This window comes from Anopheles coluzzii, chromosome 2 (genome assembly GCF_943734685.1).
Source record: "Anopheles coluzzii chromosome 2, AcolN3, whole genome shotgun sequence".
NCBI classification, from domain to species: Eukaryota; Metazoa; Arthropoda; class Insecta; order Diptera; family Culicidae; genus Anopheles; species Anopheles coluzzii.
Genome location: NC_064670.1, coordinates 29,952,201 through 29,979,689, shown reverse-complemented (window position 1 = coordinate 29,979,689; position 27,489 = coordinate 29,952,201). Strand labels below are relative to the sequence as shown.

Sequence of the window (27,489 nt, the reverse complement as noted above, 5' to 3'; positions counted from 1 at the left end):
TCCTCCCCACTACCAGCTGCCTTCCACCACCGGATCTTGTAAATACAGTGCATTTGCCTGCCTGCCTGCCTGCCTGCCTGCCGGGAACGCGGCACTTCAGACCGTTATTATCTAACTCCATCACCGCCAACCCGATCCTCCCGGATCTACTCCCCCCCTAGAGCTAATGGTTAGCAATCGCGTGGAACTATTGCGACGGATCGTGTATTTTTTTTTTTTGCACTATCAGCCCCGGTTCTAGCTGTTCTCCTCTTCCTCCCCTCCACATCTAACCCGAGCACTGAGAGGGAATTATTACGGCGTGCACTGGCACATGTTTTGCGGTCCGGCCGCCATCAACATCAACACCGTGTGCTCGGTGGTGTGATACCGTGACCGCACGGTGCATTTTGTTACGTGCAGCACGGCCCGGGGGACGGCGGCAAATGGCGGGCGAGCGCCTCTGGCGTTGAGTGCCTCTTAACGCGACTGTAGGTAAACACAGGAGCGGAACGCGTGGTACACGATCGGGGCGCAATAGGCCGCTGCCGTGGGCCGTCGCACACCGAGAGGGGGCTGGAATAGGAATGTTAGAACCGCCCGACGTCAATCGCGTCCTTTGCCAAGTGTGCCCCGCAAGCCCTCCCTCCACCCTGCCGCGTTATGCAACGGTGCGAGATTGTACGAGAACACTCGCTTCTAAAGATGAAAGCTCTCGGGGTGCGTGTGTGTGTGTGCGATTACGTGTTCGTACTGCCTGGAGGCAATAGTATAGGAGCGTTCTACAGTTTAGTAGCTTGCGATTGGCGCGATGTATTGATTTGACAGAAAGTTTCACACATTTTAAGACATAACTCGTGGATTTTTTACGTTTTTCAAAGTAAAAACATTAGTTTTTACCCGAAGAACCCGTAATTTACGAATTATTTTGTTATAATACGATAATTGTATCCAGCGAAGATTCGTTACCGCTGTTAAAAGTATGAATCAAGCTAATTCACAATTGATCTATATCAACATTAAATATTGATTTTAAATGATGATATAAATAAATACAAAACAGCATATCAATAATCGAGCATATCATAACATACAACAAATTGGTTCATTGATAAGTTAATAACAAAAGAGACTTTTGTTTTCTATTTAAATCATTTTGAGATAAAACCCCAAATAATAAGGACTCCCTATTTTTAACATTGTTCAACCAATTCCAAAAGGATGAACTTTTTCACTGGTGAGCATTAATGGAGGCGCCTGGTACATGATTCCAGCGTGTGATAAGAAATTAAAGGATTTGATTAACCAAAATATGTATGTATGACACAAAAGACACATACACAAAGGCCGGTCTACAATTAGCGATCACAACTTCAACATCAATCGCACCGTCCAATATTATCATATAGCCCGCCCTTTCCCCCGGCCCCTCAAAAATTACCCTTCATGTAGTGCCGGTGGATCCATTTCTTTTTCGGCGCGGCCTTAATTTCCTTCCTGCTGCGATCCTCGATCCGCTGTGGTCCAATGGCACACTCATCGCGCTGCGCTGCCGCCGGCCACACACCACCGTGCCCCACTGACAGTGCTTTCGATTTCATGCTAAAGTCCTTCGGTTCGTCACTGCAGCATTCTTCCGGCTCAATCGGATCCTCCTGTCCATCCTCGCTGCACACCTCCATCGGACGGACCTCGTCTTCGCTCGCTTCGTAGCGATCGTGTTGGTGCTGCTGCTGCTGCTGCTGGGCGGACAACCTTCCGCTACCGATCGGGGTGGAGCAGGCGGACGGTGCAAGCGTTGGCAGTGCGGGCGACGTATGGCAGTGCGGTCCGTTCGGTGAGCTCGGACACGATCGGCTAGTGAGTGGCTGGTGGTAATGGTGTTGGTGGTGTTGCTGCTGCTGCTGCTGCCCGGACGGATAGACGACGGGTGCGTCCCTACCGGCAGCGCGCGGATCCTGCGGCTCAAAGTCGTACGAGTGGACTGGCGAGTCGGCCGACAGGCTGGTGGCAGTCGAGGTCGGTGCAGAAACGCACCCGACCGTCGGCGAGGATAGGACGGGCGCCGCTGGATGCGCTGGACCGCCGGACGCCGGCAGTAGCTTCATCTCGTTGTAGCAACATTTGAGAAACAGCTGCCGCAACCCGTTGTAATCCACCACCGGCCCCGAAGCTGTGCCCGAAGCTCCCTTGCTACCATCCTCGCCGGCAGTGCGGGCAGCGGTGGCGGCCATCGTGCCAGTGGGAAGTAGCACAGATTGGGCGGTACCCGAAGGCGGCAGCTTGCCGACACTTTCGGCCGCCTCGATCGCGTACCGATAGTATTCGTAGCTGGCGGCGGCAGCCGCTACCGCTGCTGCTGCTGCTGCTGCTGTCGCCGGAGAGGCCGCCGCTGGACCGGCAAGGGGCACACCGTTCGCTAGCGGCAGATGATGATACGGCAGCACGTTGCCACGCTGATGATGGTAGCCAACGGGCGGTGGTGGTGGTGGTGGTCCTGCCGGTGTCGATTGACTGGTAGGGGCGCCGGCAAGTGAATGGCCATAGGACGGCTGGGCTTGAACCGTACCCGGGCCGCCGGTCGCCGGCAATGGCTGGTAGTAGCTCACCGCGGACGGTTTCGTAGCAGCACCGGGCGGTTGCTTCGGGTAGGGCGGCGAGGATCGTAACGTCCCGATGCCGCCGAGCGTTCCGATCGTGGGAACCATCGAAGGGGATCCTCCCGTCCCTCCGCCCCGGCCCCGATCGGAGCTGGTCGATCGTACGCTACCGTACGCCCCTTTGCCGACCGGGCCGACCGATCGCTGCCGCGGCAGTGGCTGATGCACCGGAGGATGCACGTTGACCAGCGGCTGCGGGAACGGGGCCGCCACCGTGCCGGGTGGATGGTGCGCCAGCGGATAGACAGTGGCCGCCGGAAAGGGGAATGCTTGCGGCCGGCGCTGCTGGTGGTGGTGGTGCATCGAGGCGTGCGCTCCTGGACCGGCCGCCCGACCACCGTTGGCCGTGACGGGCAGGAAGGCGGCCGCCCGGCGCCGCGCATTGAGCAGGGCCGTTTCCGGGCCCGGATCTTCGTACGATTTGCGCCTGGCGTCCGGAGCGGCCAGGGCGCTGGGGCGCGACTGGGCGGCGACCGCTGCCGGCGGCACCAGTGCGCCCGTGGCAAGCGGTATGGTCGGTGGGTGGCCGTTCAGATTGACGTTGCTCATGCTGAAGCAGATACCGACGTCCGTTACCATCGCGCTGCCGTAGAAGTTGTTCACATCGGGCGTACCGCTGGGGTCGAAGGCGGCCTCCGGTTTGGTCGCGTTTGCCGACGGTTCCCGCTGCAAACCGAGATAGCTCGGTACGGTCGGAGGAACCGACGGTTTAGCGAGCGGGCCGCCGGTCCCACCGGATCCTCCTCCCAGCGGGTGCTTCTTGGTCAGGATGGAGTAGGGGAAACATTTGTCCATCTCCGACAGTGCGCCGACCCCCGGCTGAACGCTCGGATCGCCAAAAGCAACGCCCGGCTGCGTGCGACTCGGGAAGCGCTTGTCGTCGCTGTACATCGCGGTCCCACTTGGCCACTGATGCCGACCGTTGCGATCGAGACGCGCAAAACTGTCGCGAATTACTAGCTTGTGTGTTTGACAAAGCAGAGAGCGTGCGGGACGCCGCGGAAACCGATTTCAAACGATTGATTCGACCAATTCGACAGCACCAGCGCGCGGATGCTTGCTAACCGTAGACGAGCGCTAACTGGCTTTCCGATTTCCCGCACTCGGCGTGTACATGATTAGTTCTCAAAATCCTACAATTCACCGCAAAATCGTACCACTTCCTACAATTCACCGCAGATCACGCACGCACAACTTCCCCGAAAGAGTATGTATAAATATGGGAAGCATTTTTACGCTTTTCTCACAATTACTTCTTATGCTGTATAATGGCACGGAGTGACTTTTTCCGTTGCTGTTTGCGACCCATCTGCATCAACCGTGTAAGCACTTGACTTGCTGGCGCTGGCCCACTGTGCCAGCATGTCACCCCACTTGAAGAAAGGCACTATCTGCCGAAGTGGTATTATTAGTACACGCACGCACACACACACACACACACACAGACAGCCAGTGAGCTACAAGAAGTGTTAGGGGCAGTGATTAATGCCTATCAGTGTGCCACGGGGATACGGTGCACGAACACGATCACATTCCGTTCCTGGTGACACTTGACGTACTCGTTTCACAGGGGCAACCACTGGAGGGGCACTCTACCGTTGGTGTGGTTGTTCTGCAGAACAGAGCCAGTTTAGAAGCTCGCAAACCATTCGCGGCGATAACAACTAGCGCAAACGGCAACGACGACGACGACGACTACGACGAGGGTAAAGCCAAACTCGCGCACACGTCCGGTCGTACCAGGGAACGGACCGCGACTGAACACTGTTGCGCCCGGTGTCCACCGACGAAGCCGGCTCCCGCATTTCACGCATGTCGTAAACAGCGCCCTTCCCCCAACCCTTCACTTCGCTTCCACGGTAGAAGTTATTCGCTCTTTCGCTCTCTTCGCTCCCAGCGGCTCAGTGAGCTCAGGGTGCGATGACACAGGGTGAGGTGGGTGCCTTCCGCTCAATTGTTTCCCCACCGTTTAATGAGCACCGTCAGCAGCGTCATTTGTAGGGAGCACCCTTCCCCCTACCGGAAGGGATACTAGGATGGGAGCGCACGTTGCCAAAGGAACTGTTCGGTTCGTTCTCTCGCTCTCTCACTCTCTCACTCTCTCTCTCTATTTCTCTTTTAAAACCATCGATCTCATTCCGTCCCGCTTTTGGTGCAGCAATGTCAGCGACGGAGAGCAGAAGCGTTTAGCTTCCATTAGTGAGCGAGAGTGTGTCGGCCGCTCGCCGTTGTGTGATCACGGGCGCATCTGTACGACCATCATGCATATGGAACGGTCCGCCAAGCAGGAAAGGGAACGGGAACGTCCGTGTGGTGCAAAACAAATCCATTCGGTAAGCCACCCTCGCACCAAGTGGCATGTTTTGTGCATGTGCTTGGGTGCGCAGAGCTGCTTGCGGAGGAGGGGCTGGAGATTGTGACAGATCCGTCTCAACGGTTGGTAAGCTTTTTCTTGTTGCAGCTCTGCTGCTGCCTGAAGCTTGCCGGCTTTTTTCCACCTCAAAATGCTAAATATGACTGCAAGCAAGCCTTTCCAATTCGATTGCAATTGAATAGAATTATTCCGTTTTCTTCTGTCTTTCCTTTATACAAATGGAAAGAAATAAAGCAGCAGCGTCAAACAAAACATCCAAAGCTCCAAAATTATACACCTCACCATCCAAAATGCTGCAGGACGCTTTCAAAATCAACCGACGGGCCGCACAAACTAACTAATTTCAATTTCAATAACCACTGCCATAAGCATCATACATCGCACTAAAGAGCGAATGGTTAAGTGAGCGCCTCCTTCCACCCATCCCAGTGGGAATTACTAAACTACCCAATCCCATCCCCGGCACGTAACACGTAAGCCCAGCTAAACCCAACCCCCGTTTCTCGTGAAACAGCAGCAGCAGCAGCAGCAGCAGAAATAAAGAAAGAAACACCGCCCATGCATAATCGATGCAGCGCAGCAAGAAGGCGATCGATAAATATGATTGCCCATTTGACTACCAGATCCGTCCGTGCATTCGAGCGCAGCTCGTCTCCTTACGCCGTCATGCGCGACTGTCATACACGCAATTATGCCGCCCCGGGGATAGCCGTCTTTACGCGACGCCGGCGGACGACGGATCGTCGGCGGCTAAGGATCGCTGGGCGATCAGGGCCGGGGCCGAATCGGGTGTTGGATCGCTTTTCTTAGCCCATCGCACGAATCGGTCTGTGTGTACTGCATTTAATCGTGCACGATATTATCAATTTAAATTAATCGTCAGTCCCCCGCGCACGCTCTCTCTCTCTCTCTCTCTCTCTCTCTCTCTCGCTTGCGCTCGCGTACTATAATGTCACTACAGGCCAGTCCGCCTTAATCCGATACCCAAATGAAAAGGGGAAGGCACTATACTGCGGACTGTTGGGAAAACCGTGCCGCACCGTTCCAATCCATTCGTGCCATCCGTTTGGTGACGACGATTAGATCGACACGATCGTCGGTGATGGTGATACGGTAGATAAAGGCATGCGCGAACTAGAACCGGAACTGGAATGGATCGGCATTTCATTCATTCGTTCGCACTACAACCGGGCGATTCACGCGGGCGCTCACACAGGCCACAGGCAGTCTCTTATTGGCAGTTGGGCCCAAAAAGTGGTTGTGGCTGCGAACTGAAAAAAACGGAACTGCTCCACACTGTCGCTGCCGATCGCGAATGCTATTATCGGGTTACGATCGGCAATAGACGCTGTTTTGTATGACTAATTCAAGGTGGGAAAGGGAAGCAACAAATGGCAAATGGCGAGCAACAAAAAAAAGAGGAGCGACCGCTTCTCCGCGCTCCGCAGAATAAATCTCATCCTCGTTTCGCACTAAATCAACCCACACACAGGCACCATGCGCCTCCACGCATAAAACGCGACACCACATACGGAGTGTGTGTTTGGCGAGCATCTGATAGCGAAGCGTTGATAAGCCACGGCCCGAGAGCACGCCAGCCGTTGCATAATGCATGGTGTACACCTCTAATGCTAATCCACTGCTCGGATCCGGATGAGAAGTGAATAGATAAGGCAAGGGGGAAGGGGGGAGAAGGATGGTAATTTTTTCGCAGCAATACCCACCCACAAATGCCACACCGTAAAGTGCGTACATTCGCGATGCGTGCTCCATTAGCATGCTGGGACGGGTGCGAGAAATGTGCGATTTTTCATTCTTTTCCCTTGTTTTTGTTTTGCGTGCTCAGGAGCGGGCGTTGGAAACAGAAAACGCTGCTGCGATCTCCGGTGCGATCTCCAAACGACCGTGTTAATGACCGACAGGTTGTTTAGAGGACAGTTCGCACTACGCGGGTTGCGCGGATTCGATACCGCCCCTAGCAGGATGTGCGTATAAGTAAGCTGGTTGGAATGTGCATTTTAATCGCTGTCTACACGTTAGGACGCACCGTCCGGCGAAGGCGAAGAAGCGAAAATGGGAAGCGAAAAAGAAGCGAGGCAATCGGGCTGAAGATGTCGATTTTAGGACCGCACCGGTTTTTTTTATCGGCGTTCGGCTAAGGATACTATTTAAATAACTGAGCTAGCACATCGCCGTGACGAAAGCTATGACCAAAGAAATATAAGTAAATCCCCCTAAGGTGAATCTTCAAGGGAACGTCAACTTAGAGAGATATTCATGTTGAGGAAAACTAACGAAGTTGTTGCTGTTTGAAGTTTCCAAGAAACCACCGAAAAAACCTGGCATCCTTGGACCAATATATTTGTGAACTGTCGTTCAAAAATTTATCTTAGACTGTTTCGGCTGCCAAATCGCATTTGCACCTTATACAATGTTCACTTTAGAGAGATCTTCATCTATAAGAGACATAAAATGTATGGAACATGACGGGACCTTCAATATATTCATCTTAAAGAGACAATTTATCTTATAGAGACTACATCTTAGAGAGATTTCACTGTATGTTCAAAACGAGAGCTCCTTTGTCACTTGTACGTGAGCCGGAGCAAGAGACTAAATAAACTTATTCTGTCAAAATGCTGTCAGATCCTAACGATTGATCACATAGATTTACAAAATCCGAGCGATTAAGCCAAAACAAAAAAGCTTCACAATTCATCTATTGTTATAAACTTTTGTTGTTGATCCGTCAAGTTGCCCGTGTAAGTCAATTATCCATAAGTTGTATATGAAGCCCCGATGCAATGGTCTTTTTGATAAGCTGACAAGTCAGTCATTTGATGAAAATTGACATACTTTGGAGCATTTTCCTCGAAAACACATCGAAGAAATGAAGAGCGTCGCAACATCTTGGCACAATCAACACTGGCCCGATCGGAGCCACCATAGCAGCCCCCCCCCCCCCTCCCCGCCGTACGGAGACCGATGAACCTGCATAATAAAGCAGACCACCGGTCAGCAAACGTGACTGGCTCGATCGGTGGGTGTGTGTACTTTGCTTGAGCCCACATACCGCCCCCCCCACCATCATAACGCATCCCATTTGTCGATGTCGGTTTACAGCGGGATGGGTGGCCGAGCCTGGTCCATTTCTCGCCCCAGTATCATGTAAAGCCGCTACGAACGGCAAAGCGCACCTACGAACGATTCGAGGGCACAGTAATAAGCACATACACACACCGGCGCCGATTGCTTACAGCATTGGAATTGGGCGGGATTTGCGGGGGGGGGGGGGGGGGGGGGAGCGAGAGTGGTGGCCAGTGGTGGTGGTGCATTAAACGAAGCTCATCTAGAGTAGGGCAACCACTTTCCAATACGTTGGCCAGCTTGAGAGATGGACGGATGGAGGAGCGCTCCCACGGACGGGAAGCAAACGGGGAAAGGAACTTCCCAGGCAGTTCTAGAAACTACCGCGACGACGCGGTGTGGGGTTTGTTGTTTTCATTTTCCCTTTCCCCGGTGGCGGCAGTGACGGTTGGCTTTACACACACACCTTTTGATTTCAACAGATCCATTTCATTTGACCATTTTTACAAAGGCCTGCGTCGGCTGCTGCTGCTGCTGCTGCTGCGGCCCGCTGAAAGGAGGACTGTTGGATTATTCATCATCCTCGCTGTGCAATGGACACCGCGCAGCCCATCGGTCCAACGACGAAGGACGGTTTCATGGACCTCCCCTCACCTCCTCCCTCCCTCCCCCACAGGCAATGCTAGTATAAGATGCGGCGCTGTTGTTGCTGCTGCCTGCCTGCTACGAACGTTTCCAGTCATGCTGGCACGGCCAGCAGTGCCACGGCTCCCTCAGTAGCTTGAGCTGGTTTTAATTTTCAACCGAGCGCAACCAAAACGCCTTCAAAAACGTGCGCAAAAGCAAAGTGGCAAACAAGGGGTTTTTGCTGTTCTCCTTCTACTGGTCCTGTTTTTTTTTTTTTTTCTTGGTTGAGCGGTTTGCGAGTTTGTTTCCCTTTCTTCTATGCAAAGTTTTATACACAGAATCACACACACACACACACATGATTCTGGCCGCAAGTTACGTATCGCTACCGCGGTTTGGTATAGCATCGGAATTGAATAAATAGGAAAATCTGATGCACACACAACACCATTGTGCAGAGCATCATATTGCTCAATTGATTTTACTTTCCACCGGGACCGATCGTCCGGCGGAAAGTGTCGGCGAGGGTGTTGTAACGAGCGTACCCTCCTGTTGTAGTAAAGTGAGTACACCGATTGGCCCACCGTTTTGTCTGTGTGTTCTCAAAACGACCCCAACAGCAGCAACAGACACTCATTCGCATTGTAGCATCCGGGTTAAATGTTAGGCGATGAAAAAACTCCCCCCAAAAAAAAGCTCTTCACCCAGCCCATCGATCAGGGTGTGGGAGAGTGAGGAAAGGAGGGAGGAGGAAGTACCGCACGCACATCATCGCGCACCACATTTACAATTCCGAATCGGCAATCATTCATCCGAAACCACGCCCCGAACTGTCTGCCGGAGAGCAATTTTGATTTAACATAAATCGAGAAACGAGCAACGGCAAACGGCGAGCAGCTGCCCCTCTTCCCCGCGAGCTGTTAGGGTAAGGTAAGAGTGGTGGTGGGTTCTTGGTGTCACACCCTGCTGTGGGCAATTCAGGACACCGGTAAGTGGTTACCGCCCTGTCGTCGCGTCACCTTCCTTTATTTTGAATCCCAACGGTCGGTGGGAGCGCATACATACGCGTTCAGTGCCAGGCCGTTTAGCTTTCGTCAAACTTCGAGCTAGAAACGACAAACGCGATAAGCGATCCTACCATGAGGTGCATTTCCGTGGGGCCGCAAAAATCGCAAAAAGAAGATCGATGCAACACAACGCCGCACACACATACACACTTACACTGGTAGGGCAGGCGAATGAGCGAAAGCAGACGCGAAACACCACTACCACCACCACCACCAGCAGCACCCTCGAATTGTGCTTGCGAATGTGAATTCAGGACGAAGCGCACAGAACAGCGAATCTTAGAGGTCAAACGCCTGGCCGAACACCGCCCCCTTCCGTGACGTCGATAAGGGGCTAAGTCGCGCCTTTGGCGCTGCTATCTCAAACCGCGGCTGTGCGCGTTGTCGTCGCTGTCGGCAGCTTCTTTTTTTTTTTGGAAGGAACGTTCAGGCAGGGCAGGGTGGCAGCAGCGGGTTGTGTATTCGGCAGCCAAACGCCGAGAGCTTGGTTGCGATGGGGCGAGAGCGACGACGGTTCGGTTTCGATCATTTGAATTTCCTATCAAGGCGACCGTGAAAATCTGTTCGGTGGTGTGTGGACAAACAGCTTCCTTTGGCTGCTGCTTGCACAACACTTCCACATCGCACGGGGAGGGAATGGGGAAAGTAATGGTTAGTCCTCCAGAAAAGAATGAATGCGACCCCGGGATTGATCGGCCGGCTCGATCAAATGATGAGCTCCGGCGAACGAAGATGACGGGTGTAGTGCATCTCATATCACAGCTAACCAACAAACACCGCGAAAAAGGTTCTAGAAGCTGGCCAAAAGCTGCTGTGAACGGAACCAACCCAATGCGAAGGGGGTGAGTGTTGCTATGTTTGCTGCAAAACCGCATTATACAAGACACAGGGCAGGCAGGCAGGCAGGGGGTGGATGATATTGTCATTCGCTGCACTGCACGGTTGCACACTGCATCGTCCCACGGGACACCGCAGCTTTTGGTTGCAGCTGACCGGTCATAGGGAAACAAAGAAAGAAAGGAAGAAGATCAAAACCAACACAGCAGTTGCACAGTGTTCTAATCCTGCCTCGTTCGGCGTTTCACTGCTTCACATCACCGCACTGGTCTTGCCTGTGTAGCCAACGTTGTTGTGCTGCGCTCCTTCTCCGGTAGGGTGAATGCACCAAATTGCATTGTTGATCTTTTTTTTTTTGTTCTTTTTTCCATTCATTTGGCTTTGCTGCCGTGTTACATTTGCCTAACGAATGCCGGTCAAGCGCTTGGAGCCGGAGGAGGTGGAGCCGCATAGGACATTCTCCTGCAGCAACCGGCCGCAGTGACAAGGGCAGTTCATCCCTCAGCGCGGGTAGATTCCGTCCTTTTGCTATTCTAATGAGCTCCCCGAGCTGCATTTGACCTGTCTGACCCCTTCCGCGTGCTTGTGTGTGTGAGTGTGTGTGTTTGTTGTGGGGAAGAGAGAAGGGTTATTGATTGTACTTGTACTTCTTACTTTGTTTCCCCGATTGGCCACTGCGAAGTCATTGCTATCGTGCGTCATTTATGGAAGCGCGATGGGAGCAAATCGTTCAGACGGCAGGTTCGACAGTTTTGCAATGAATAAAGAAGCTTCTCAAGAGGTAGTTACTACTGTTATAAATTCATAATAATTCATAAGGCCCACACAAATTGTACGCATTCGACGCATTGATCCTTTTCGCATGTAATTCAACTGCCGTACAGTAAACCCTCCAGCTCAATAGAAGCCAATACTCGCTTTACTAGCTGGCACGGCTTAGCTAGGCCATTCCACAATGTTAACGCAATTTTCAAATCTCTACCCCGTCATTAGGCAGCGACGTTATGCACCGCGTGCTCAATTAGCGGTGTGATTGGATCGAACCGTCTGGAACGAACCATGTGGTCATTACGTAAGATTAAAATCCCACCGTTAAAAAAAGTTAACAATTACAAAACACGCATGTAAACCACGCATACACACACACATACAGACAAATTACAGCAAAATGGTAACAAATAATACGGACGTTGTAATACAATGAGCCTGTTACGTGTCTCGCTAGCCGCCGGGTGTGTTTGATATCGATCTGCGAAATAATGCGCCGTCCGGTGAGCTTTATCTAGCACTGGCCCCCTGGATGGATGAGAATCGTTTACGGCGCACATGTTTGGTTCTGAGTTTCAGTGAAATCCATTGTCATAGTTTTGGGGGGCAAAACTAACGGAGCGCCAATAATAATGGAGACGCCCAGTAATTAGTAATTCATGAAGAAAGCTGGTGAGAGATGTACACAAATTTAATCGAAATGGTGATTAACTCTAGCGCCAAACTTATACTGCACATAGACAAGTAATTTAACCTTAAAATATGACTTTTTGAGTGAGAAGTATTTTTATCTGTTCTGCCTTTAGTAAACACTCCAGCAAATCTCTCCTTGCAGTAAATGGAGTGCAAAGCTCAGAGCAAAACCATTACCGACAAATGACATGAAATCACTAGCGCACCCAGCGCACGTGCTCGGACGGCGTGGCATGCCCACAGCAACAAAGCTGTCCGTTGGCCGTGCACGCTGACGAATGTCTTTTCCCGCCGCACGGAAAAATTTCATGAGCTTTTACCCGGCACGGTGAGCACAGCATGAACAAACATTGCTGAGAGAGAGAGAGAGAGAGAGAGAGAGAGAGAGAGAGAAAGACAGCTACGGAGGGGAAAAGCAAGCGCAAGAGAAAAAGTTCTCTCTCTCTCTCTCCTTCTCTATATTGAGAGCAAAAGCGCACCGCTAAGCGCGCGAGAGGAACGTTAAACGGTGAGAGTGGGAAAGGAAAATGAGTGCCCGTACGGTGGTAACTCATTCTCTTACTACTTCGGAGGGGGGTTGAGGTTGTAAATAAGCCTCCCCCCTCCCAGCGATGTGCTGTAAACAAAGCCCCGAAGCCGTCAGTCGTCCGCTGCACTGGCCCATCGGCGTATGGGTTGCGTTTGTTCCGATCTGTTGCTACAATGTAACGCCGTGCAGCGCCGTTTCACGACGGAAAAGGTTAACAGCGTTGCATATAATAATTTTCTTTACAATGATTAGGAAAATTAAAAAAAAAGCAAAATATTATCGTAAAATACGGGTTTTAACTTTCCACATAAATTCCACGACAAAGAACTTTTTGCAAACGCCCTCATTTTGGTATTACAAATAGAGCAACGCGTTATTTTGATCATATTTGCACCAACATTTTGACAACTTTCCTCTTCCACTTTGATGTCGGATGCAATTAAGTTCCTCAACAAACAAAAAACAAAAAAAGTCAATTTAGCATGTCTGCATTCTGGCTTACCTTTCACGTAACCGGCCATACTGCCGGTGCCGACCAGCACTGTTGTGGTGGTGGTGGTAGCAGCTGCCGTCGAGTGACCATTAACGCTCACGCTGCCGAGCCCGATCGTTGTGGCGCCGTTGCTGGCGTTGCTGTACGTGCGCTTCCGCGCCCCGGCCGGAAGCAGCGGCTGACGTGTCGCCGTTGCATTGACCACCGACGCGGCGCCGAGATGGGGATGGGCCGTGCTGGAGACGGCGGACAGCGTAGCGGTGGTGCTGGCCGGCAGGCTGACGAGGGTCGGCGAAAGCAGCCGACTGGCCGCCGCCGCCGTCGATCCACCGTTCTGGACCAGCGTGGGCGGCTGGTGGTGCCCGTTCAGCAGCACCTTCGACTTTAAGCTGACGGTGGTGCCGGCTGGTGGCGGTGACGAGAACCCGTTCCCATTTCGGCTGCTGCTGATGCTGGTGATGGTGGTGGTACCATTGTTGGTGATGTGATGGCTGCCGCCGGTCACCACCACCCCATTGCTGGCGCCGTTGGCGAAGGCAATGCCGCCGCCGCCGCCGCCGCCGCCTGTGCTGGAGCCACCGAACAGCCCACCGAGGCTGGCCGCTCCAACGATCGTGGTCGCGTACGCGACATTGCTGCCGGTCTGCCGGTGCAGGGGAGGCGGTGTGCGGTGATGGCGGGACGCCGGCTGCAGCTGCAGATGTGGGGGCTGCTGCTCTTGCTGCTCCAGAAACTTGGCCGCCTCCAGTAGCGTATCCACGGCGGACAGCATGATCGTCCGCGGTGCGCACGATTGCTTACGCACACACACACACGCACGCACACTAGCGAAGCGGCGGAGGGAGAGGGTGTCGACAATGGGCGCCCTGTGTAACGCACGCACCTGCCCCTCTCGCACTCTACCCCGCTAGGCACACGCACACGGCGGGTGGGGGGCTCGCCAAAACGGCTAACCCACACACACACACACACACGCACACGCACGGAATCACTCAATCTCGCTCGTTTCTCGTTGTCTCTCTATCTTTCTGCTTCGTTTTCGATCTCCAAACAGTGTTCAAACCGACACGCACACACAACACGCACTATTACTTGCGCGACGCACTTTGAAATCGTTGCGTTTGGGGGAAGATGATACGGCCAGACGCAGGAGGGGGGAGGGCCAACGAAACTGGTGTTCCTTCCCTTTGAGCCCGTTCGCTGTTCGCTTCTTTGCTGCTTGCGGGCGTAGTTTCACACACTGCGGTTGCTGCTGCTGCTGCCGTGGCGAATCGAGACAACGAACGGAAGTGCGTAAATCGTGCCAAACCGGACCGCGGAAGCAAAACGAGAACATGGAAAAGAGCAGAAGAAAACAGATTCATTAATAGTTAATGGGCTGGTGCGGTCAGCTTCGTAGTCCGAAGCTTTTTTTCACTCTTTTTGTGTGCTACACTAGTTGGGGAGCGTACTATGCGGTGGGAAGTGTAAAAAGATTATTGGAAGCGGTTTATAGTACGAGACGATAAAAAGGAAATTTTGCTAACAAAAAAAAACCGAAGATTTTGGCAATGATACACCCCTCCGAGCGGGTATGTGTCTGTGTTATTTATGAAACAATCGTGTATCACATTCTCTTCGTGCGTATACGCTCTCACCATCGAAGAAGAACAACAAAAGAATAAGCTAACTTGACCCCACGCATCACGCAATTGAGTGAGTACTCTTGTTTTGCTATTATGATTAGTCGCCGAATAAAAAGCCAACTTTTTGTACGGATTTGATAGCGATTTTCGCATAATTGCAATCAAAACGGAACCCAATTTACGTCCCATGTACTCCTAAAACCCGCTAGATGTGCCTAACTGAGCCCCAATCACACATTGGCAGCCACAAGCATCGCATTCTGATTTCCAAAAATTGGTTCGCGAAATACATTAAAAAGGAAGGCTCTTTACGAAGGCCATAAAATGTGTTCGTTTCGCCGCTAGCACACACACACACACACATAGGAAGGCTAGAAGTGTGTGAAATAGAAGAAGCAAAAAAGATCAACCTCCGAAAGTGGAGACTAGAAGAGGAGACAACAGCAGAAATAACAGCAATAACAACAACAAAACCAACAACAAAATGCAAACTCACGCACTTTGCCAGCTTAAAAAGGAAGGCGCCGCGGTGAGGCGGTCGTGTACGCATCACGCCACTCGACTGTAAGGAAGTAAGGGGGGGGGGAGGAGGGAGTGGAAGCAGGAAAGAAGTGTAGAAAAAAAACCCCAACACTTCATCCGGTTACGCATTAGTACCCACACAGGTGTACGCATGTGTAAAGTGAACTGAAGAGGCAGCTTGGGAGGCAGCGTTCGAGAGAGAGAAAGAGAGAAAAAAAACCAACATGCTTCCCCCTATGCTCGTAGGGCATCGAACATAGTAATGCGTACCCACGCATAGGAGAGACGGGCGTGGGAGCACGGGGTTGGAATTTGGGGATTTTCTCATAATTCCACCCCGGCCCGGCCGGTTCAGCTTCTCCCCCCTTTTGGTACTGTGTGTTATATTCAGTGCCTGTGTAAACCCTGTACAGCACCCTTCAAAAAGTAAGGGTTGTGTGCTCTGTCAGCTATTAACGTTGATAATAATGTCTGCGCTTCCCAAACCCAACCTCCCCCGACTGCCACATACACTTAACAATGCATAACTAACACTACGCTAACACAGCACGTGGGGAAGAACGTGGAAAGCACACAGTTTTCCAACACGACACAATAACAAAACACCCCGAGCGGAGAGAACGCAAGTGAGAGGAGGTGAGCAATACAAAGAGAGAAAGAGAGAGAGAGACAGTGCAAACCGAAGAGGCTAGTGAGCAAGATGAAAACGCGGCTGCAGCAGACAAGTGGCAGCAAGTGGTGGTTAGTAATGAAAACAACATAACAGCATCCCCTCCCAACTTCCTTCCTCCCCACAAACACACACACACACAGACACAAGCCATATTATCATCGCATCACTAACCCATCTACACGTTTCCGTGTAGTAGTGTAAACTCTCTCGCACTCTCTCTCTCTCTCTCTCGCTCTAACTACACACACACACACTTGCAACTATCACGGTGTCACGGAGAAAGGGAAATCCCCGTAGCGTAATAGCAAACGATTTGCGCATGGGTGTGTGAGTACGCGCACACACATTCATTCCGATCTAGCTGTGTCGGTGTGTGCGTGGCTTTCTGTTGTGCAGCTTCAGCAGACAGCGTGCAATTGTCTCATTCTCTCTCTTTGTCTCTATCTTCGCAACGTGTCGTGAGAACGAGAGAGAGAGAGCCTTTCAGCCACGCTGCAAGCAATGGGAGCGAGCGATAACGCATTTTGAATGGCAAGGTCATGGCAACGTGAAAGGGAAGCATACTCGGAAAGTCTTGTACAAGTGTGTGTGTGTGTGTGCGTGAAATGAAAAGGACCCAAAACATGCCGTTTGCGACGAAAACAAAGCGCGATTTAGGGGATGCTTCCGTGGGTATGGGTCGAGTCTCGGGCGTTATTTGGAGGACGTAAGGAAAATAGAGAAAATAGTACTAAACGGGTCGTCCCAGGAAGAAATAAACGGAAGGACATCCTGCACACCAAGCGGTGGTACAATTTCTTTGGAGGCTAATAGTCTATCAACAACAATCTATTTTACATGCGTTATACGCTCTAATGAGCGTCATTAAAACCATAATTGTCCATTCGCTCGAACCTGGCTTTGAAGTCAACTTCTGCTTCATTGCAGTGGTGACCGGAATTGATCGCCGAAGTCACCATCGAAACACACAGCCATTGTACGAGCTATTTTGCCGGAAAAGCGCCCGGCCAAAAATGGGTGAAAAGGGGGGGGGGGGGGGGAGGGGAGGGATGGATGGCTGCGTCGGGAGGTGCAACCCTTGAGCTCGCAAACATCCGGCATGGCCAGTGCGCATGTGCTCGCCAAGGGCGGAAAACGACGCGACACACAACAAAGCAACAGTGTCGGCAATGGCTCCGCTGGGGCACCGTAACGAGCTCCGAGCTGTCGTCGTCGCTTGCCGGCAAGCCCCACCTCCCCCTCCCCCTCCCCTCCCCCCTCTTCTCATCACGATTCACTCCAATAACGTCCCGGAAAGGACACAACGCCCGCTGAGTGCTGTTAAATGCTCGGGAAAAGGGCAGGCAGGACTCTCTTGCCTTTCACATTCAAAACACAGCACACACCATCATCAGCATCGGAGCAACATCATTTGCCCAGTAACGCATGGCGCGCATGGGCACCATCATGCCCCCGGTGTTGGTCTGGGGCTCTTTTGCTGCAAAACATTCTCTTTTCGCCTGCATCCCCGGTTACGTGTGTGCTTGCTTTTGTGTGCCTGTAAGCATCGCATCCATCGTAGCCTTGGCTGCGAGCTCACAAACACTTTGACACGCTTTTTGCCGAATAACGAAACCGGTTTGATGGCCACCAAACCTCACACGTGGACACAAATGTCCTTTTTACACTGTGTAATGTTCTCCTCCCCGTTGTTTCGTTGGTTTGCCTGGTTGGTTCGAATCGATCGAACGTTTTCATTGCTATCTAATTCAACTACTACCAGGATTTGATATGTTTAATATGTCTGTTCAAAATACGCTTAAACAATATTTGGAAACAGTGATATCCAAATAGCTTTTAGAAATGAAGTAACAGAGAATTGATTGCATATGATCAATAATTTGTTAAATTACATTTTTTGTGCAAGATATAGGTATAGGTATATGATAAATCCCAAATTGATGCCATAAATTGACAAAGTCATATTATACCAAATGTCCTCCAATATGTGGCCTTATTTCATCGCAGTCAATTTGTTCCTTCTCCGCAGCCGTTAGCTGTTTGCTGTGGTCACGCGCCACTCGGCGTCACCACGTGAGCGTAGAATGCGTTTGCGTTCTATCAAACGGGTACAACACACACTCACACTCACACATCCTCCACCGATCATGCCCGGGCTAGAAAAGTGATGCAAATTGCCAAGGGTTCGATTTTCCGCCCGAAACCTGCGCGGGGTTTGGGTGACGCCGACAGCATGTGGCATGAGGCACTTCCGCAAACGCCGCAAAAACTTGATTCGGATTTCCCGGGCACCGCAAACGGTAATGGAAAAACAACAAACACCACGCCGGCATATACAGACGCACGTGTGGCTCCTTTCACTCTCTGTCTCTCTCTCTCTCCTTCTCTCGCTATCTCTCCCTCCAACACACACTCTCTCTCTTTTCAGAGTTTCGTCCTGCAAAGTAAAGGTTGTTGTTGTCGTTGATGATGATGTGTCCGAGAAGCCACCGCCATCAGCTTTTACTACCATCATGCCCGAGCCAGCAATTGCGCAGATGCCAACACAATCGTGCAGCTCGTTTGTGCTCATGCTCAGGGACAATCTTCACGACCAAGCCTCAAACACACACGCACAGTAGTGCAGAATAATGTCGTCTTTTGCAAAAACAGGCGCGATTGATTTGCGCCCCCACTCCGAAGTCTGTGTGTTGTGGAGGGGAAATGGATAGGAATAAAAGGTAAGCATGCTCGAAATGATATGTCCTTCTACTTGAGAGTGTAGAAGGACAAGATCTAGCTACCACAGCGCTACCGAGACAACAAGTGCAGAAGCCCCGAAAAGAAGGGTCTTTTATTTCTCTTTGCTATTGCTCATGCAAAGCTAGTAGAAAGAGTAGGAAAAAAACTCATTATTTTAACGAACAAAAGCCAAAATATGTAATTTCCATGTGATTATATCCTGATCCTGAAAATTATATCCTGATTCGGCAGCTTTCTTCCTGCACGAATTAAGAGGATTGGTTCGTGGAGTGATTGGTTACAAAGGGACGTTGAGTCCTTCGGGTCTTTACTTGTCTCTATCACGCTTTCGTATCCTGGTGCACTACTACACCCATGGCCGCAACCCTGAATCACAATGGAAGCGCTATCAACTCCCACTCCCAGGGACGAGCGTCTGTGTTCCTTCCCAACAACTTTTGGTCTTGCTATGGCTTTGTTCCTCGGTGGCAACACCACCGACAAAAGGGGCCAGTGTCGCCCTTTTCTTGACCTTTTCTACCACCACCTCGGCCAGCGCACCAGCGCAATGTATCGCCATGTATCGTTGTTACGGCTTCCTTGCTTTCTTTGTTTATTTTTCAGCACAAACGTGTCCACTCCAACCACCCACATCAGCCCGAAAAAAAACGTCAGCATTGGCTGCATGGAAGTCCTGCCGTTAAACGATTTTCCTCCAATGCAGACAGTAACATTGCCCATCCAATTCCAATTCGATCGTACCTTTATTGCCAATGACTAGCATTAGTTTCGTCCCTATCAATACGCCCGATTAAAAAAAAACAATTTATGATTGGCAGTGTTGACGCATGCCACGCACACGAACGTGTGACCCCTCCCCACGGAAACAGTGCTCCTCTTCCCGACACAGTGACACTTTAGTTTGATGGCAATAATGGTCGAGTGTCGAATTGACAGGCAGAACAATAGCAAACAACCGAAAACGCCCTCCTTCTTCGGCGATGGTAATAGCGGATCGAAAAAAGTGAACGGTTCATGAAAGCGGGTATCAAAACCTATCGTTCCTGACATGCAGCATGCTCTGCTTCACATTTTGTCGGAAAAAAATCTACTTGTTTTTTTCCCACCTCAAACCCTTATCAAGTAGACAGACATTTATGTATTGGACCAAAGGATGGTAGTGATTTTTGGTTTGTTTTTTCCTTCTATCGTACATTATGATGGTGATGTTATGTATCGAGTGTCTTTTAGCCTCGAATTTTGAGTATTAGAAACGCCTTTACAGAAGTTTATCAGAGTGGAATTCCGATTTTCTCCTATTTTTTTTCCAGAGAATCAATAGAATGTGTTTGCAATCAGAACATCAACTAACGCCCACTGTACCTTTTCTACATTTGCCGACCAAATGTTCCTTTCGTTCGATTTGTAATTAACTTAATGGATATATATCCCTGTCATGCCACTCTATAGAGCTGCAGAACGAGCTACAGTGCTTACAATTGGTGTGTGAAGTAGAAACATTCATGCCTGAAGCAAAACAAACTAGCCCATCATCAGGCAATGGGCCAGAGAAGGCAAACGACTGGGTCCGGAAAAGAGTATTCGATTGAACTGGAGGAGGAAATCCAGAACCATACAATACGAAATGCATACACGAACACACACACACACACACACGCCCGTCTGCTACGACAATGTTGGTAAACTTTCAAACGACACTGGGTCGTTGATCCTGAAAGATTGCGTTGCAATGCGATTACAAGACATAGATAGAATGAGAGAAAGAGAGGGTGATAGAGTGAGACAGCGAAATAGTATGTGTATGAGAGAGAGAAAGAGAGAGAGAGCGTCATAAGAGAGAGAGAAGAACAGAAAGCTATGGATGAAAAGCATACATACATACTCTTGTTTACTAGTGTGTGATTTTGACGTTGCAAAAAAAAAAGGGCAAACGACAAACCCCAACATGAGTGCCACACAAGGGTGGGGAAAATCACCCCCCCCCCCCCCCCGCCCACAGCAAGGGTTCCGGTTTCTCCCCAGGGGGCGCGCGTGCGAGCATGCTTGTTGCTCGTTGAAAACACACGCACACCACGAAACGCGCATAAAAACCACTGCCGATAGGGTGGTGACCACGCGTTGCATGTGTGCAAATGTGTGTTGCTGCCGGGCGAGCGAAATAATTACTCATACTGAATATGCTGCGCGGAGTTCAAGGTACGAGTGACGTGGAGCAGCTGCCCGACTCTGTTCCTCCACCATGTATGACACAGTTGAAGAAAGTTGAGTAAAAAGAACAAACTCCAACACCACTATGTGTAAACAAAATGAGGATCATCCCCACTGCCCGGTTACCTGCGCATGTATCGCAAGAAGCACACCCGACTGGCCGAAAGAACGTTCCAAACACACCAAAGGGCACGGTTGACAAACACGAAAAGTCGCAGACCCAAACTAGGCGCATTTACGCAAACAACAGCTCGATCCGACGGGCAGTGAAAAGCTCCACAGCGAGAAGCTTTCAATCTCCGCTCGCGCAGAACTAAACGATCTGATGCGGTTGCTGCTCTGCGGAAAGCTTCGCATTGGTGCCATTTTTAAAAGTAACCGTTTGGCTGCATCTCAACCTCATAGCCGATAACAGAGGAGGATGCATTATATTCTCATTCAATAATCTCTTTTTCCCTTCCAATTTCATTCATCTGCACTGGATGATAAAAAGCTTAATGATGATCTTGCCGTTTTGTTTCTTTTTTTTTTTTGGGTGTACATACAGTGAAAGCGCACTACATTTCGAGTAACGAGCGTAAACAGAAAAAGTTAAATACAAACTTTGTTTCTTTTTTTGTTTCTTTTTTTCTTATACCATTCCCTAGACAATGCACGGATTAAAAGACAAAAACACACACATAAAAAAACGCACAACTGCTGTTTGCAAACCTTCTCTCACACGTTGAAAAATTCACACATTCTTGCACGCTATTCCACGTACAAATTGCACACACACACGCACACGTAAACGGTGTGAAACAAAACATTTTCTCAACCCTGGCCCTGGCAACAGTTCACACACAGATCCTCCCTTCTTACACGCACACCAAGGCACCGTGTTTGCTGTATGGCCCCTCTCGTACACAATGTTTTTTTTTCGGTTCACTGTGTGTTTTTTCCTCAAATGTCACGCACGTTTTACCACCTACAACGAGGGTGGGGTGGAACAGTGTGATTCACAAATACAGAGAAAACAGGTTGCATTCGCAGGTTTCGTACCATTTGCAGAGTAGCTTTCCTTTGCGCGACAATTAAACAATTAAACGCAACCTATATTAGGAGTGATTAGCTAATGGTTTGGGCGTGAATAGGGAAAAGAATAACAGTAATATCCATTTCCCTTCAATGCATTGCACAAAAGCTACCATTCGTCAACTGCTGTAACACCACCACTACAGAGCGCGTTCGGTGATAAAATAGCACACACGCAACCGTTCGTACAAAGCAAGCTTTTCTCATCAAGACACACACGCACACACACACACACACAAGAAAACAGGAAAGGGACGGCTGTCAAGATCGAGAAAATTCGTACCAAGATGGCTTGTTACACGTTCTCACCCTTTGCAAGGGTGCCGTGTTAATATTCACCCTGCTGCTGTGTTTTATCGACCTACGCCCGCTGCCGTTGCTGCTGCTGCTGCTGCTTCGTTGACGCTCTGGCCACGAATAAAGCAACACGCGATACCGAAAAGCGAAACACAAACGTCCTCCGTGTGCCCGTGTCTGTGTTTTCTCTTATCTTTATTTTTTTCCTTTCTATCTCTCTCTTTTTCTATCTCTCTCTCTTTCCTTAGAGATATCGTGCTGGAATCAGGCAAAAATAAAACCCCACCAGATCGAGGAACGCGCGCGTCATCGAAATGTTGCCCGCGCTGGCCGTAGTTTGAGGCTCCCAACGTAGAGAAGGGGATGAAGCGTCTGTGCTAGTGTTAGTCGCTACCACCCCTTCTATTGAAACGAAACTTCCCCTACACGCACACGGCAACACTCGGGAGCATGAAGAGCATCAACACCGCCCCCCCCCCCCCCTTCCCTGTTTCCTACCGCTTGCTAATAAACAAAACGAACCAACGTGTACACACCCCAACAAGACACGAGCGAAGATGAAAAAGAAGCAAGCAAAAGCGGACAAATCGCGCTTGCGGTTCGGCTCTCTCGCGCAGAGGAAAAAGCGGCACACAAAGATACGCATCGCACACGTATCGCATGACGTCCGGCTGGTATTTTTTTTCTCTCTCTCTTTCTCTCTGTCTCTCTGTAAGACCAAACCGCAACAGCATACGCAACCCCTCAATACACAGCTGGTTTTTTTTTTATTTCATCGCGGCTAACCCTCATTCCTTTCACCCCTCTTAGCATTCAATGACGGAGAGAAATTGCACCACAGTGTCGTGTCACACAATGCACGCACACATACACACACACTCACTCGCAAGCACACTCTCCACAGCGCACAAAGGCTGGAAACAAAAACAACAAATCACCAAAGCGCTTCGATAAGCGCAAATTTTCACGAACAAACTCCCTCTCCCTTCCCCTGACCATGTCCACTACTCACACGGACACAAACACACACACACACATCGTGTACTAAAAATAACAACAATAAAAAGGAAACACATCCCAGCTATGCACATACCCACACACTCATACCAACATTGCATACACGCATGCAGTTGGTCGGTTACGGGGTGCATGTGCATTTAGCTCACTGTGCACTTAACGAATTACACACGCACACACGCACACACACACACATACTTTCGTTACTGCTCCAGTCCCAGGCGAGCGCTCTTGAGGCGTAGTTGCCGATTAATGGAAAAAGAAACAAAAAATGCTATTTTTTCACACTAAATCTAATAGGAATATGCGAAAATGGAATCCATCACAGTAAAGTAAAGCGTTTCCTTGCGTACAATTCACATACGTTGACCACAGCCGCACACAGCCGCGTACCTACACGTACCACAAATACCACCAGCGACAACATGCCTGCGAATAAATAGAATGCCTTGCGCCCGGTGGCTTGGGAAGGGAAAAACTAGCGCACAACGAGAAAGGGGTGTGTGTGAGAGAGTGTGTACGGGATCGCGCGCGCCTTGTATGATGTGTGTGTGTGTGTGTGTGTGTGTGTGTGTGTGTGTGTGTGTGTGTGTGTGTGTGTGTGTGTGTGTGCGTATGTGTTTCAGCATTTGCTGGGCGCAACTGCGATTACACTGCTGCCCCGGATGACGTCACTCACGTCTCTCTCATTGTGTGTCAGCGACGACTGTGCGACGACTGTGGCTACGCTAGATGTAGCGAAGCTAGGCGTTACACCACGCAAGCACGCGCGCACCCCCTTTGCCCTTGGGCCAGACGCAGTGATGGGTGAAGGAAGGCGCAGGAGGACCGTTAGACGGTGCGAAACACTGGCCAATGGGGGGGGGGGGGGGAAGAGTAATGTGCGAACCGCAAACCGTCGCAAGTCAGTGCGCGCGTAAGCTAGCCTAGCAAAAAGGTGACACGATCGTGAACTGTCCCATCCCCCCCCCACCCCCCAGAAGCTTGAATTCACACCACGGAAGGTGTTCAAACCAAAGGACAAGAGCACGCCACTAACGACAAACCATTTTTTTTTATGTTTGTTTCTCTTGGTGTGTGTTCGTCCGATTGCGTTTGCAAATGACGCGTGATTTGTTGTTTTTTTTTGTTTGTTCGCTTGCTTTCTTCACAACACCCTTCATTTTTGGGAGTGAGCAATCGTAAGGAGGAAAGTCGGAAGCTACTCCCATGGAGAATGTACGGTACGGGAGAAGAGAAAATAAAGAGACACATAGAGAGAGAGAGAGAGAGAGAGAGAGAGAGAGAGAGAGAGAGAGAGAGATAGAGGAAGAAAGAGAGGAGAGCAGGGAGACAGTAAGGCAGCACAACTTACATTTGCTTCCGTTTAAGGAATGGCTTCGGAGGCAGCCCAGCCGATGACGATCAAGAGATATGGCTGCGTGTTGTGCGACAGCTGTGGGTGGTGAGAGGAAGATGCTTTCAAGAGGGGATTTTTTTCCTCCCCCGAGCACCTTTGCCTTCTGGTTCACCTTTTGCCTTTTTCACACTCTCTACACTTACACACTTACAATTCAAACATACACACACACACACACACACACCGATTCCGCCCAACGGCCAAGGGTGTGTTTCTACCGCCGCACGTTCGGTCGTGTACGGTCGTTTGTTCTACAACGTTCTGGTGGTGCACTTCATAACGTTTAGCTTTTGAATCTGCATTTGTTTTTTTCTTCCTTCCCTCTCTCTCTCTCTCTCTCTCTCTCTCTCTCTCTCTCTCTCTCTATTTCTCTCTGTTTTTACTTTGGCGTGCAGCGGAAACACACACACACAAACGCGTGCGCTTGCAGCAAACCGTCGCGCGCTCTGGCTCGCTTGCGAAACCCCGGGCAGCGACAACTACAAGCGTGAAAACCGCGGGAAGGGCGTGTGGGGAGGGAGCCCGGGGGACCTACGGTAGGGTAGGTGCGAAACCGATGCACGCACTCACACGCGGGACGCGAAACCGAACAACGGACAGTGTGTCTCGCCAATGCCAACCTTGCTCACGGACGCGTACCAACTGACTGACGGTCGCCGAGAGCGACGAACCAATCGAAACCGGCTGCGACGCGCGCGTGTTCCTGCCGTGTGTGTGCTGTTGTCAAAGGGATGATGCTGCAGGAGGAGGAGGTGGAGGAAGAGCGAGAGTGAGGCAACGGGAGAAAAAACTCACCCTACAGCACAGTGACAGCTATATAGCAACGACGGGGTTGCTCGCCGTACACCACCACCGTCGTGCGCGCGCGTGTATGTGTGCACAACCCAAGAAACATAGAGAGAAAGAGCGAGAGAGTGTAAACGAGAAAGAGAGAGCGCACGAAGAAGAGATTATTGTTTTTTCGAGCGTGCGCATACTCGCCCGCCTACTAGAAGCGCACTGTTGGTGTAGTAGTGTGTGGCCGCCGAATGAGGGCGGCCATCGTCATCATAATCATCATCCCCTAAAAGCGAGCGCCACCAACAAAGCGGCACTGCAACGGCTCACCTGGCGGCGGCAGCAGCGAAAGCAGAGCGTGACTGCGCTGGTAGAGGTGCGAGCAAGCAGCGAACCTTCAACCCAGCCCAGGAATAACACCCATACGCGTCCAGCAACAACCCCCTATTGAGCGCGATCTATTGTGTATGCGTGAGCGCGCGCCGAACACACCCCTTACTAATGTTTTGCATGCGCCTGGAGAGAGAGAGAAAGAGGGATAGAGCTAACGAGTGGGAGATAGTGTGATCAACCACAGCAACAACAACAAAAGCACCAGAAAGTGCGAGAAGTGCGCCAAACAGAGCTAACCGCTCGCACACACACACACACACAAACACATGCTCGCGGCAAAGAAGGGCGCATTTGGCAGCTCTCACCCCGCATGTATGTGTGTGTGTGTTTGTATATGCGTTTACATATGTATGTGTGCACAGGGGTTGCAAGGGTAGCAGTGTTCTGTGTTTACCGTGTGTCATTCTACAACAACAACAACAACAACAACAACAGCAACAGTGGCTTTGTGCAGCTATGTGCGTGATTGACGACGGTACACATTCGGGTGGCGTTTGTTGGTGGTGGGTGGTGCGCGCGCACGATGAGCAACACTGTTGTTTTTTTTTCGTTTTCTTTCTGTACGGCGACGTCAGCCGGATGGGCGGACGATCGGGCGCGGACACCCCAAACCGAAAAGGCAACAACGCACCGCCGGTGACGGTTGTGGTGGCCCGCCCGCGATTATCCCGTCCCAACCACCCCACACGGACCGGGGCACGCGAAAGTTTCCAATTCGCTTGTGTGTAGGTGATGGCGGTACACCATCATATAGGCTGAGCACTACCCTTCTCACACTGGCTGTGCTGTTGTTGCTGGGGTGATTTTTTTAAGAGTTCGAGTTTTTTACGGGTAGTCAGAGCGATGTTGCTCAACGGTGGCGGCAAGCTGGACATATTATTGCTAGAGTTTACGAGTATGTGAAGTTTTTTAGGGGGTGTTACGTCAAAAGAGTTCTGGTATATGTTCTCTAACTCGTGTACCAAACCTAAGTGATAACCAAACAATTTGTTCACACACAACATCATGTCCTGTAGAGTTTGTTCACTTTGAAAAAACAGAACGCCATTGCATCGAATCAATCGCCACACACCATTCGTTGATTTGCTCGCATACTACTGCTCCGTTTACCATACCAACGTACAATGCCATCCATTGTTGCATGCTTAGAAGAAGAAAAAAAAGACACACCATCAGCGTTGTAAGCCAGATTACAGTAGAGCCGGGGTCATCATGAAAATCACAAACATCGACCGTTTCATCGGCGGCCACTCGTGTGTCGTACACTGTACGCTCTACCACTACCAGTGGCGACTGTTTCTCCACACTTAACTACCACACATATACACCCACACACACACACACACACACACATTGAAGAGAGAGAGAGAGAAAAAAAAAACAAAACATGACATGATGAGGGTGTACAACTGCGCGGGAAGAGCTTGGGCATGGGGTTGTAGCTTCTTGGCCGTTTCGATTTGTTTGCGATCGGCAAACGCTCGAGACTTTCTCGCATCACGGCAACACAACAACCCAAGCATCACCGCGGAGACCGTGTCGAGCCGAGAGAAAGAGTATGAGTGAGAGAAAGAGAGAGTATGTGCGGGTGCGCGCGCACGACTGTTGCGCACGATACGCATGCGGCAGACGCGGCAAACAAGCCGCC

At 50.7% G+C, this 27,489-nt stretch overlaps 1 protein-coding gene across 12 annotated transcripts in view; it reads right to left on the bottom strand.

The window, feature by feature from the left end:
• LOC120948373 (uncharacterized) overlaps positions 1–27,489 on the bottom strand; it is a 68,923-nt gene that overhangs the window by 16,737 nt on the left and 24,697 nt on the right. For 3 of the 12 annotated variants that reach the window (XM_049606392.1, XM_049606395.1, XM_049606389.1), the window contains one exon: positions 13,124–14,372. In XM_049606392.1, the coding sequence (XP_049462349.1) occupies positions 13,124–13,886 (763 nt within the window). In that variant the 5' untranslated portion in view covers positions 13,887–14,372. Of the gene's footprint in view, positions 1–1,420; positions 7,730–13,123; positions 14,373–22,241; positions 22,756–24,626; positions 26,079–27,489 lie in introns of those variants that run through there. The other 9 variants (XM_049606387.1, XM_049606388.1, XM_049606394.1 and 6 more) reach the window with 9 other exon arrangements.